Source organism: Urocitellus parryii, chromosome 8 (assembly GCF_045843805.1).
Source record: "Urocitellus parryii isolate mUroPar1 chromosome 8, mUroPar1.hap1, whole genome shotgun sequence".
Classification (NCBI taxonomy): domain Eukaryota; kingdom Metazoa; phylum Chordata; class Mammalia; order Rodentia; family Sciuridae; genus Urocitellus; species Urocitellus parryii.
In genome coordinates this window covers 17680868-17694708 of record NC_135538.1, presented here as the reverse complement: position 1 = coordinate 17694708, position 13841 = coordinate 17680868, and the positions used below count along the sequence as shown (strand labels likewise).

The 13841-nt window shown below is 40.4% G+C and overlaps 1 protein-coding gene across 2 annotated transcripts in view; it reads left to right on the top strand.

Moving 5' to 3' along the window:
• The window catches only part of Sash1 (SAM and SH3 domain containing 1), a 222383-nt gene that overhangs the window by 43889 nt on the left and 164653 nt on the right, over nt 1-13841 (top strand). Inside the window, exon 1 of one of the 2 annotated variants that reach the window (XM_026401955.2) lies at nt 9691-10129. The exons of the other annotated variant lie outside the window; for it this stretch is intronic. Within the exon in view, the coding sequence (XP_026257740.2) occupies nt 9953-10129 (177 nt within the window). The 5' untranslated portion in view covers nt 9691-9952. Of the gene's footprint in view, nt 1-9690; nt 10130-13841 lie in introns of those variants that run through there. 2 annotated transcript variants of the gene reach the window in all.

Genomic DNA, 13841 nt, shown 5'->3' with positions numbered 1-13841 from the left:
ACATATTTGCATTACTACTCTGCTTAATTATTATTATTTTCAAATTTTTAATTGTGGGTGTGTGTGTGTACGTTTTACAAGAAATTCAATCCTCTGCTTTCTTTGTGTGTGTTGGGGGTTGGTATACAGGTTGAACCCAGGACCCTGCACATGGTAGGCAAGTGCTCTATCACTGAGCTACACTCTCAGTCTCACTCTGCTTTCTTGATTGGAAGATGAAGGAGGTGGAATTATGGAGAACTGTGGTGTTGGAAAGGGCAGGCACAATAAAATCCTTCCCTTTAACTTGGCATGGAGACCATCCATTCTTACTCTTCCTACCTGCTAATGTCCTACCACACTCTCCTCACTGGACTTTATACTTTAACCCCTCCAGTTTTTTTTTCTAGATTGCCTAGACAATCTGCTTTTATTTCCTTGACTGGCTGGTGCATTGCGTGGCCTTCAAACCCTTCATAGGGATCATATCCTTTGTGAACTGTTCACATTACCACCCAGTTGAGCACCCCTTTATTGTGTATGTATGCATGTTACTTACTTTTCTATCTGCTTTAGTAGATTAGATGATACTAAAAACAGACCTCTCTAGTCTTGATACCTAATACTATGTCAGACATAATCAGTAATCAATCATTATTTGTGAATCCATGGCTGGATGGATGGATGCATGAAAGATGGACACAACACAACCTTCATAATTTGTAGCCAAGAAGAAAGCCTAGTAAAAATTACAGAATGTTTTCGGAGTCTAAAAAGCAAAGAGTGGGATACAGTGACACATGCCTATAATCTCAGGAACTTGGGAGGCTGAGGCAGGAGGATCTCAAGTTCAAGGCCAGCCTGGGCAATTTAGTGAGAACCTGTCTCAAAATAAAAAATAAAAAGGGTGAGGGATATAGCTTAGTGGTAGAGTGCTTGCCGAGTAGGTGTCAAGTTCCCAGGTTTCATCCCCAGTATTAGAAGAAAAAACAAGTACATTGAGTGACAAATTTGAAAATTACATGAACTGTTTTTTGTTTTGTATTGTTTTGTTTTCTCTATGTTTGGTGCTGGGGATGGAATCCTGAGCCTTGCATATTTTTTAAGCATGTGCTCTGTTATTGAACTATACCCTGCTCAACATAAGCATGAAATGTTTTATAACACTTTAAAGTAACTATTTTTTTTTCTTCCCCTCTGTACTGGAAATAGAACCCCCAGGAACTCCACCCCTAAGCTACACTCCCAGCCCTTTTTATTTTTTATTTTCAGACAGGGTCTTAGTAAGTTGCCCAGGCTGGCCTCCAACTGGTGATGCTTCTGCCTCAGCCTCCTGAGCCATTGTGATCCGTGTGCACCACCAAACCCAACTTCAACCAGCTTTAGAAAATTATTTTTCATATTTTGGTTAAACATCTTCCTAGTTCCCTGTTTCTAGACTTACCCTGTTCATTTAGTTAATAATTCCCTTCCCCTGCTTTCTCGTAGCACAAAAGTAAATCTTAAACTTGGGGATGTTACTCAGTGGTAGAGCATGTGAAATCCTGCTTGAAGCTCTGAGTTCAGTCCCCCAGTACCACAAACAAACAAACAATAACAAAAATTAATCCTTTGTCCAGACTGAAACAAATTGTGACTTACTGGTTTAGATTAAATTAAGTTTATCCCTTTGCTATCATTTACCTTTGAGTTAATATATTAAGAAATAAAATTTTCTTTATTTCAAATATATAAGTACTTTACTGTTTTGTTTTGATCAATAAAGAGTAGCTCTGTTTTTGGAGGATGCTGATGTATGCTGCTGTTGAAAAATTCTTCAGCAAATGAAGATTTGTGTTTTTCATCTATTCTTTTTTCTTTCATGTGTGTTCCATTTAGATCAGGAAATTGACATTTCAGCCTGGAAGACTTAGGCCAGATGTTAGTTCACTGGCCGAAAGATGGATTTCCTGCCCCAATAGGTGACCTCTGAAAGCAAAATAGGCTTTTTCTTAATGGATAGACTGTCCAAATGACCTCATTTCTAGAACAAGCGTTCTTTGTTAAGTGTCTCTTTGCTATTGGGATCAACATCATCTGATTTTTGAGAACATTCATTAGATAAAGGGTAGCTAGCACCTAGTTGTTTCACTTAGGAGACAGAAAATCTGCCTAGACAATCCTTTTTTTTTTTTTTAACTTGCATTCTTTGAGAAGCAAGTGGTACGGAAAATCTGGTGCCCTTGTTAATATTTCCCTTAAATTTCAACCCTCATTGAGAGCAGCACTAACCATAGGAGCAACACATATTATGGACTTCTCTAAACAGGGAATTGTTCCATGGGGGCACTATTTAAAGAAGTAGCCATGACCCCAATGTCCTGTCACTTGTGACACATGTGAGAAGCTCATTGAGACATTCTCCAAGACACCACCTCTTTTGATGGGTCTGTCACAGAGTTCATTTATTTATATCTTCAATTGTGTAAGGCAGCTCAAAAGAACTAGATAACTGAGCCTGTGTGTGTGTGTGTGTGTGTGTGTGTGTGTGTGTGTGTCTGTGTCCATGTATCTGTGTGTATCACAGGAAACACAATTTGAAAGAAACTGCCCAGGAGAGGAAAATGGCCTTGGACAACTCAGTGGAGGGGGCGGTCCCCTAAGATGCACTATACATGGGAAGAGGGGGACTTAGATCGCGTGAGAAGGAAGATACACGTTTCAGAGATTCTAAAATAATGGATTTTTATAGCTAGAGGGAAAGTTAAGAATTTCTTTCTTTCCTTCCCCACCCCCCAGTTCCCAGAAACAAGAATCAGAGTATCTCTTTCATAGTTTGTCTGTGAATTTTTTGAGTATAAATATCTTTTTCCTTGTGTTCCCAAATCTGGACCCCTCCATAAGACAGAATAGAAGGAGGCAGAGCCATGGAGATAACATTAGGGCTGGGCAGGGTACCTGGCAGTCAAGGTTTTTATTCAGGTAATTTGTCTATCTAGGAAATTCATGACTCTTTTTAGAAATAAGCAGTACAAAGCTAGCACATTTTGCTTTATTTTAATGGGTTAACACATGTTTTTCCCAGAATGTTATACTTGGTTAAATGCCTTCTTTTTCTTCTTCTTCTTCCTTTTTTTTTTAATACTCATACACGAATGTCATTAATCAAATTTATTGTCATTGAATCCAAGTATTCTGGATAATTTCAACTCTGGGTAAGACTGTAAAAATCTTCTGTTTACCAGGGTGAATTGTGGCAGTGGGAATCTTTCGTGCTATGTGCTATCACATACCTCAAAGAAGCAAAGCAGTGGTTTCACTAGAGACTTTAAATTTTATGTCAAAAAATATTTTCTACAATTAGTTTTAAGCAACAGACAGCCATGGAGGACTTGTAACTGGATAAAATTTATAAAATAAAGCTTGATGAATCAATTTGGGTTGTAGACACCTTCCCACTATACTTTTAAATCCCTACTTGCGTAACTTAGCAATACTCAACATAATACCTGAAGTCTTAGTGGCACAATTTTCCCTTACACTCCCCTAAGTTAAAAAGGCTAATAGTAGGGCATATGATTCTAAAAAGAATTCCTTTTCCATGTTTCCTTTTTTCTTCCTTTCACTCTCACATAATTTCATACCTCTCCTCAGGAGAGACTGCTCTCCTCTTGATTCAAAAGTCACTTTATGGTGAGTTGAAGTCCTTTGGTTCTTTGCCTTGAACATTATGTAATTCAATTTGCACAGCATATTTTTGATCCTCATAGGCACCTGTACATAGCCCACCAGAATTCTGTTTCTCATCTGTAATGTGTATTACAGAAGATAGTGTATGAGTTTGGAATCCTTGTGGTTCAGAATTGTAAGGGGCTTTAGAAATCATTTAGTCCAACCTCATGGTATAAAATGAAATATCTATGGCAGTACTGTTACTGTATCTGAAAGAATAATTTCCAGGCAGAACCTTGGTGCTTACCTAGCACCAACACAGACTATTCAACTGGTCGGGCCAGCAGCACTTCTTATCAGAGTAGGAGAGATTTCAGAGAAAAGTATTTATAGCCCTGTATCCTTACTTTGTTTATTTACCTCCTCTCCCTGGCCTGTTCTGGCTGTCTTCACATTGTTTTAATTTCTCTCCAATTTTTTTCATCTCTTTCACCAAGTTCTGATGGAGGGGCTTTTAAGCAGGTAATGCTTTTGCAGGGGTTTGACTCACTACTAAATGTGGAAACAAAATTATTGAGGATTATGATGGGGAAAAATGTTTTAGCATATCAATTTTTTCTTGAAGTCAGTTCCCCAGGGCATTGTGGAATGCCCCCTGTAGGAGTGCCAGAGCTGGTTGCTGACTATTGGTAAAAATTAAAGGAGCTTATATACTTTCATTGCTCAATGTTAGCAGGCAGGCAGGATGGTAAAAAAAAAAAAAAAAAAAAAATTGGACTATTTATAATCTTTCAGATTTAATCTATGCACTAAGCAGAAAAAATTTTTAATGAAAGCAAGTATTTAAATGGAGCTCTTTGGCCAAAACATGTACCATTCTTATGGGGAATATATTTTAATTTAAATATTTAATTGTGTGCTCTACAAAACCAAATATTTCTGAATATCTGATTTGGGGATCTCCATTCACTTGCCTTTGACAGCTTCTTTTACCTGTGAGCTTTTAAAAAAAATCTACCGGTAGAGCTTTTTAATATAGTTTATTAAAACTTCACATTTCCTCAGCAATTTGCTCCTTTTTCTTATTCTGACCTGCCCAGATCTTACAAGGGCTCTCACTATCACTCTCTCTTGGGGTGCTTGTTAAAACAGATTGCTGGTCCTACTTCCAGAGTGTCTAATTTAGTAGGCTCCAGATAGGGCCAGAAAATTCAATTTCCAGCAACTTCCTAGGTGAGGCTAATGATGGTGTCCCCACTTTGAGAAACACTGTTTGGGATAAAATATCATAAAAGAGATGGTAGTGTGATCTCAGGCCTTGGTAGTGAAGATGGAGAGAAGTGAATGTAATTGACCTAGATTTATGAAGACCAGTAGTTTTTAGCCATGATGTAGATGGGAATGATGATGAGGGAAGGGAAGGATGGAAGAAATTTGTGGGAGTTTGGCACCTCAAATGAATGGATGGATGTAACCGAGGATTAAAATATAAAGAAGCTAGGTAGGAGTACTAGATCATGGTGGGAAATCCTAAATTCCATTTTGCTAATACTGAAGTCTTAATAAGCTGGGTGTATTGGTGCATGCACACCTGTAATCTCAGCAACCCAGGAGCTGAGGTAGGAGGATCACAAGTTAGAGGCCAGCCTCAGTAACTCGGCAAGACCCTGTCTCAAAATGAAAAACAACAAGGGCTGGGAGGTTTCTGGGTGGGATTCAATCCCCAGTACTTAAGAAAAAAAATATTTTTTTTCAATGAAAAACTTCTAAAATTCCAGTACAACACCTAGTAGACAGTAGGTTTTCAGTAAATGACAGCTATTGTTATTGTTGCTCTCATTACCTTCCTTCACTCTGTACCTTGCCACTACTGTACCTTGTCAAAGGTAACCTCCCAACTCCATTACTCAGCAACCACATTCCAGGGCTTGGTATTACTTCTTTGGGTGATGGAAGAGATCCAGGAATGAACAAGGAAACTTCCTATTTATAGATTCAGCTCATGGGTTGACTAGGTGGGGAAGGAAGAGAGGGTGGGAAAAGGGGGTGAGGTTCTAATTCATAGAGGTCCTTGCATGATTCCAGATAACCTCAGAACTATGTGAAACAGGTGGAATTTCTCCATTTTATAGATGAGATAAATAACTTGCCCACTGCCTTATAGAAACGCCAGTGAAAATTCAATTCTAACTTTTTTCAGGCCCTATTATATGTGTGCTTTCTATAGTATGAAATGGTTCCTTTACTCCTAAATAATAGACTAGTTACTTTTTTGTATAATATCCTAACTGTGTTGCAACAGTATCTTAAATGTGTGCCAATTTCCAGACTAGCGATTTTTAAAATTTATTTATTTTATATTTTTTTTAGTACTGAAAATTGAGCATAAGGCCTTGCACAGGCTAGGTAAGCACTCTACCATTGAGCCACATCCCTGGCTAGATTAGTGGCTTTTATATGTTGTGATCCTAACCCATAGTAAGAACAACTTTTTACAAAGCCAGCCAGAATAAACATGCATATGATAGATAATTATTTCTAATAAACAATACTTATTGAGAATCACTACATTATCAAAATTCTCAATAAATTCATTCTGATATTCTTTTGTTCATCTGCTAAAATAAACATTCATCAGAACCCACAAAATGATTTCACAAGTCCAACAAACTGGTCAAGAACCCTGATGGTAAGGGAAAGTGGGAGAGATGGATGTCTGTATAGCCATCTTCATGGGAATTAATGCAGCATGATTGATGAAAGAATTTGTAAAATGATCATGCTGTTCTCTGTTCTCTGACTGCCCACATATGGCTGTGTTCACTTGGATTTGAGTTAGATTTTTTTTTTTTTTTGGTACTGAGGATTGAACTCAAGGGGCACTCAGCCACTGAGTCACCAGCCACTGAGTCACATCCAGCCTTATTTTGTGTTTTATTTAAAGACACGATCTCACTGAGTTGCTTAATGCCTCACTTTTGCTGAGGCTAGCTTTGAACTCTCTATCCTCCTGCCCTAGCATCCCAAGACCACAGGTATTACAGGTGCGTGACACTGTGCTTGGCTTGACCTAAATCTTGGAGGCCCTTCCCCACCTTCATAGAATATAATGCAATTATAGAAAGCCCTTGGTAAATGGTAGCCCTATGGGACTTTGAAATGATGAGGAGGAGGAAGAAGAGGGAGAGGAGGAGGATTCCTGTCTAAACCCTGAAAGAATTTAGAAAAAAGGAGAAAAGACTCCATCATGGGCACAGAAATCAGGTTGCTCTTTGATTAATGTTTGGAAATTAAGTAAAAAGGTTAAACTTTATGTTTTTTACATTAACAACAAAATTATTTATGTTCCAGGAGTATAAAAGTGACTGTAGGCAATATAGCAAAAATAATAGATCACATTATATGCATAGGCATCAACATTCTTCCTAAAATATGCTTTATCTCATTTCTGGCCACTTATTGGAGAACTTTAGGAAAAGGAGCTTAAACATCTAGGGTATAAAAGGAGCTTGAAAACCTTGGATATTGATTTCTGTAAGTACTAAAATGCTGGCTAAAGTTCAATAATATTGATGTGTATGGGGTTGTCTCTCAATTGTGCCTATCTTTAGATGACCCTGAAACATAATATCACCTCCGAGGGGGTGGGTGGCAATTACCTTGGGCTTGCCACAACAAGGATGGGGAACCTGTAGCACCATGGAAAGGTCAAATGCTTTGCCCCAGGTTATCTGAGTCAAGAAGAAAAACACTTAGATTGTTGTGAGAGGACTGTAGCACATAAGGCCCCCAGCTTGCACAATTAGCTCCACCCCCTACTCCCAGTCACTGGCCAGGAAGGTTTTGTTTTGTTTTTAATTTTTTTTTTTTGGTTTTAATTAGTTATACAAGACAGTAGAATGCATTTATGCACTTTGATATATCATCCATAGATGGGATATAATTTCTCATTTTTCTGAATGTACGTATCATAGAATCACATCAATCATTCCAAGAAGTTTTGATGCAGAGAACAAGCTGCCCTTCCACCAAGCATCACAGTGCTCTGTATTTTCTTGAATTTGAAAAGGTACCATATAGCAAATAAGTTGGAATTTTTAAATATACCAGTAAAATAAAGCACCCTCTTTTATCATTTGCTTATTTTCATGTCTTCATAGAAATGACATTTTTATAAAGCCCACCTGCCTTAACTGAACTTATTTGCATACACAGTATGGTAGAGCGTGCGGGAGCCTTGGAAGCCCATTGGGCCCAACACAGCATCTTCCCAGAAAAGCAGGTCAGCTACATTGACTTATGGTCCAGGCCTCCTTTCTCTTCAACACAGTGCTTTCTTTCTTTTTTTAAAATTTTGATTCATTCTTTTTAGTTATACATGACAATGTAATCTATTTTAATATATTTACACAAGCATGGAATATATCTTATTCTAATTAGGATTCCAGTCTTGTAGACATACACAATGTTACTGTGGTGTACTCACATATGTACATAAGAAAGTTATGTCATCTCACATAGTGCTTTCTTACTATCAAAGGAAAGTCTTCTCATTCTTGTTCTTTCCTTTTTAAGAAAAGGATCATCAAGATACATTTGGACAAAAAAATTAATAAGCAAGGGATCATGCTTATTAATTTTATTTATTGATGTTGGCAATTGAACTCAGAGCTCATGATGTGCTCTACCACTGAGCTACATCCTCAACCCCACAAAATTAATTAATTAGTTGGTTAATTAATTAATTAAAGCTGGGGATTGAACCCAGAGAGGGCCTTGTGCATATGAGGCAAGCACTCAACCAACTGAGCTATATTCCCAGCCCCATAAATTTATTTTTGAAAGTTTTTACTGTTCTGAACTTTCCTTCAAGAGCTGTTTGGTCATCCCATGAGTTGGTGCTTCTGGTAATTCATGCTTTGGAAGAGGATTTAACCCCTTACTTTCACTAGGCCCAGAAGGGGAAAAACAACAACAAAAACTAGGAGAGAAACCAGCAAGGGCTCTCACCCTGGGGCGCCTCACTGGGCTCCCCTCCCCCACTCCCCAACTCTTTAACAAGGGACAGATTTCTTGAAGTTTCTTAACTGTTTCACAAAGTGATCAGTCACCAAATCAAGTGTGCCAAGCATTGTCATCTCCTAGGGAAAATTCTCTGAGTGGTTTTCAAAGGAAGAATTGCAAAAGGAAGAAGAATCTCTATGGGGCTATTTCCCCTCAGTAAATAAATCCGTCATGGACCTTCCTCTTGGAAAAACACCTACCCAGGGCCCGTGTCTGCCACGGGACCCAGCGCTTACAACCATTAACAGCTGGTTTTGAAAACAGCCCTTGCCTGTGTTCTTAATGTAAAGGAACCCTAAACCCCAAACGCTTTTCCCCTAATTAGCGGAAAGCCTAGCAGTGCATAGCATTGTGGCACTCAGGAGCACAAACGTCCCTACTCCTATAAACGATCCAAACAATGGCTCGTGCCCAAACATTCACACTTGTTTTTCAGCTACGTCTAGGCTGATAGGGGCAGGGTGGTAATTCTTTAGGTCGCCCGACTTCCCCAAGGGGCGAGATGTGGATCGTAACGACTCTGCCTATTTGGGAACTCTTTCGGCAGGAGTAGCTTAAAGATTAACTTTCTGAAGTTTCTGGGGGCCAAAAGCCTGCGGGTGCATGGCGTGATTGGGAACTCGTGCGGGCCGGTGGCCGCGGCTCTGCTGCTCTTTCAACAGGCGATTTGTTCTCCTGCCCGTGGCTCATTTCCATGCAAAGAGCCTGACATCAGAGCACCTTTTGTTGCTAAACGCTTTCTTGAGCCCGGAGGGGAGAGAGTCATGTGGAGCTGGAAGAGCTCATTCTGAAGAGAGGGGTCCCGGGCAGTGGCTTCTAAGGTCCCGAGGCGCCGCCGTCACTCCCGCGGGGCCCTGCCCAGACTTGCTGGCAGAAACGAGTCGCGTGTCGCAGTTAGCCGGTCCCCGTCACAGGAAGCAACGCCTTGGCCGTGCGTTTCATTGCTTCTGGGCTGAGCGAGTTCCCCGCCGCGGCACTCAGTGGTGCGGACTTTGCTCCTGCTACCCTGTTGCTGAGCCGAGTCGAGTCGGGAAAGTTTCAGGAGTTGTCAGTCGCGCTGCCCGCGGCCACCTAGTGCCGAGGTGCTGAAGCCTCCGAGGGCCCCGCGGACTGGCGGGGGGCCGCCTGGGCATGCTGCGCGGGGGCGAGGCTCCGTGACGCCAAAGCCCGGGACCCTACACCTCGGACGGTTGCGCACTGGTGCTGGGCGAGGGCGCAGCGGCCACCGGGACGCACGGCCAGCGCGCGGGACGCGACCATGGAGGAAGACGCGGGAGCGGCTGGCCCTGCGCCGGAGCCCGAGCCCGAGCCGGAGCCCGAACCAGAGCCTGAGCAGGAGCCGGAGCCTGAGCCGGAGCCGGAGAGAGAGCCAGCGCTGGACGCCGGCACGTCTGAGGCGTTCTCCCGACTCTGGACCGACGTGATGGGCATCCTGGTGAGTTACCTGCGCAAGGAGGCGCTGGAAGCAGGGCTCGCTCGCGGCTGAGGGTCTGGATCCCAATGCTCCCTTCATGCCCACCCACCGGGCACCCCTCTCTTAGCAGCGTCTTCCTTCTCTTGCTCCGGTTCTTAGGGGGTTAAATACACACAGTGTAGGATTTCAAACCCTAATTAAAAAATAACCAGCCACCGATCACATCAAAGACACTTTTTGAAGGATCGGGTATAATATTCAACAGTTTAATCTGGAACACCTGCTGAGATGTTGGGAAAGAAAAAACAAGAAAGAGTCCTTTAAAGAGGAGTGAATGTAAATACTACATGTTAAATATTTGGTTGATGGACTTCTCACAGTTGGATCTGGAAGAGGCTGATGGCACTGATGTTTATCTTCTCGCCACTTGTTGTGTGACTGCCAGAAGAAAACAACCATTTCCTTGCTCGGGACCTCCAGAATGTTTACTTGCTCTGTTTGCAGTCTTTCCAATTTGTAGAATCACGGGATATTTGTTTTACATGTTTGGGGAAAAGCAATAGGGTTTATTTTGCTGAATCTGTGCTATCAAGTATTTTGAAATGTCCAGGGTCTAAAACTGCCAATGGATTTGGCATAATTTTGAAAAACAGGTCTCATACATGGAGGATAATTTTAAAGCATATGGTAATAATATTAAACCTCTGGAATGGCCAATTATGGGGAATTAGTTGATCACTTTTTGTGGAGCTGTAGGTTAGGTCGACTAGAATCAGATGGATGGGGATTATGACAGCAAGACATTTTAATTCACACCTAAAAAGACATCCTTAGTGTAAACGTCTTGGAATAGCCAGATGTGTAGACCGTTTGAAAAGATGCTACATTGACTTTGTGATCTTTTTTCAAATAGGAGATACAGTTTTTAGAATTCTTCTTTGGGAAGAAGTGATTAAGCTCTTAGCTGTTGAAGTATGGTGGTCTGGGCCAAATCCCTGCTTTCCAACAGATTGTCTGAATCACCTGGGCCAAGTTATTCAACCCTTCTCAGTCTCAGTTTCACCACCTGAAAAATGAGGAAAAGAAGACTCATTTCTTGGGTTTTCTGAAATTTAACTAAGTTGATGTGTATCAACTACTAAGCATACTGCCTGATATTAGTAGATGCTCATTGAAGGTTATCTTTATCTATATTTTTTTTATGCAAATAGAATCTTGAGACTACTATCTTCCAGAAATCCTAAAACTCAGTTATTCCATTTTCAGATCTCTATTGATATTTATGATTATTACTGTACAGAGAACAGAGAACCAGGAAAGGTTGGTTAAAGATTTCTATCTGGGGTTGGGAATGTAACTCAGTGGTAGAAGGGCTTGTCTAGCATGCACAGGCCTGGGTTCAATCCCTAGTACTGCTAAAAATAAAATAAAATAATTAAAAATTCTCTCTGTACTTTTTACTCAGTATTTTAGAGCACATGGCTATATGATAAAATATATGTTGATGCTATATACCTGTATCTATATATACTTTTCATATATGTATACAGTATACATATAATATATATATTTTGGATTTAAAAGCTCCTGTTTTTACATTTTCTAAACTTTTCAGAAGAATAAGCTCCTAAACTAAAATTACAGAAAACCCAATGAACATTTTAATGTTGTGGTGGTACATTATTTTTCAAGTTCATCAGTCAAGAAGATTATCTTCTCATTTCTTGCTGAGATTCCTCCTGCTCTGTAAATTTTCAGTCACTGAGAACATTGGTTTGATAACATCACTTTGTATCCTTTGCTAGGGCGTGGGCTTCGAGCTGGCTTAAATGGAAGTTGGGCTGAGGGTTGTTTGGGGGAGGAGGGTTGGCAGGTGGCACTTTCTGAATATTTGCTTTCCTTCCCTGGCAGATTCCAGCACTGTTGGGTCAGTTGCAGCAGAGTGTTCTTTGGCTGAGTTAAAAGATGGGGTGGGGCCCTAGAAGCTCAAACCTGTTATTCAAAGAGCAGTTGCTGGAGAAAAGAAAATATGTGCTTCTTGCACAGTTAATAGTTCAATGTGAAGCAGGAAAGAACATAAAGCTGGGTCTCAAACAGGTTATGTCCACTCATGTTTTCCTATTCTTCATACAATCTTGTTTTCCTTTGGAGTAAATTTGGGCTTTGGGATTATTCCTTAGTAAAATGCAGAGAGAGAGAGAAGATAAGGCTTATTTTCCTTTGTACATGTCAGTGGGACAACACCAGGATAAAAGGGTGAATCTTCTTTCTACTCCTAAAAAAACTGTCATCCTTGTGTTTATAAAAACTGGAATTTTGGGGCAATGGATGACCACACAAAACCAACAGTTGACTCCATTCTTACTGAAATACAAGACACCATTTCCATCATTTCATGCTTAAAGTATGGGATTCTGTAGTCATCTATCAGCCTAGACAGAAGAAGAGACTTGACCAGTGGCACATGTTGTTAGTGACAACATGACACCAGTCAGAAGCCTGATTCCATAAATGTAACTATGTCCAGAATTTTAGGCAAAATAGTCAGAAAGATTCTTTTTCCATTCTGACCTAGAGGAAGGGAGTAGAGGTGTGTTTATGTGTGTGTGTTTGTGTGAGTACTAGTAGTAGTAGTAGTAGTGGAGAAAGTAAGTGTGAGAATCAAATCTCATAGCCTAGTAGGTAAGAATGTTTTTAGGTGAAAGAGCACAATCCTGTTTTCCACTAGTGCTCAGCAATGAGAGACATTTGGCCTCCAGGGAATTATCTAGTTATAACCCAGAGAAGGGTGTTCCCCCAGTGTCATGGATCTCAATAAATACTGGATGGCTGTTTGAGTTCATTCAGACACATTTTGCATTTAAATTAATTCAGTCCATGCAGAGTTGAGCACCAAATAGTTGCTTTCAGATAATTGTTAACAAAGTGGTTATTTAGAGAAGAAATAATAGTATAATTTACACCATGAAAATGTTTAAGTCGTGCTAGAATAGATAAATGCTAGCTAATAAGTCAAAATTGTAAGTTGATATAGAATAAAGAGAAAACTTACAGAAATACCAGACTGTGAATACCTGGAGGGCAGAGTCAGTGTCTTTTATTTTTCTAACTCTAGTGCCTTTGACTTACCAGGATCCTAAGAGCACGAGTTTGTCCATTGAAAAGAAAAAACAAACAAACACAAACCAGCATGCATTTCTTAAATGCAGAAGTCACATCAGAGTACAGTTCTCTAAGGACTCACCCACTAGGATGGGGCACACTTCTCAAGATGTTAATAAATTCTGTTTGGGTTGATGCTAACATTTGGACACTTTCATCATGCACGCTAAAAATCCTGGGGCTTCTAGTGGTAATGTACATTGCGAAATGTTTACAAACCTTGAGCAATTAAGCTTTGGGATTCTTGTGAAATGTGCATTCTATTCAACCTGCAACACGTGGTTTTTCTGAAGCATGTCTGTCACCTTTGCCTATGACAGGCTTACACGTCTGCTGAGAAGCACAAAATTAGTTAGAATCCTGTGCGTTTTTAGTTTTAGATCTCTACCGTGTGGTGCAGTCACTGCTTTCCTTCCCCTTTTTTTTGTGGGGGAGGGTAGTTGTCTTTTAAGAGTTGGAATGGCTGAGTTTGACATGGTTAGATATGGGAGATGTTTTTTTCAGGACTGATTATCCATGTGGCAGATTGTTCTGTTCTTTAGCTTCTGCCTCCAGAATTCCAAGACCTGGA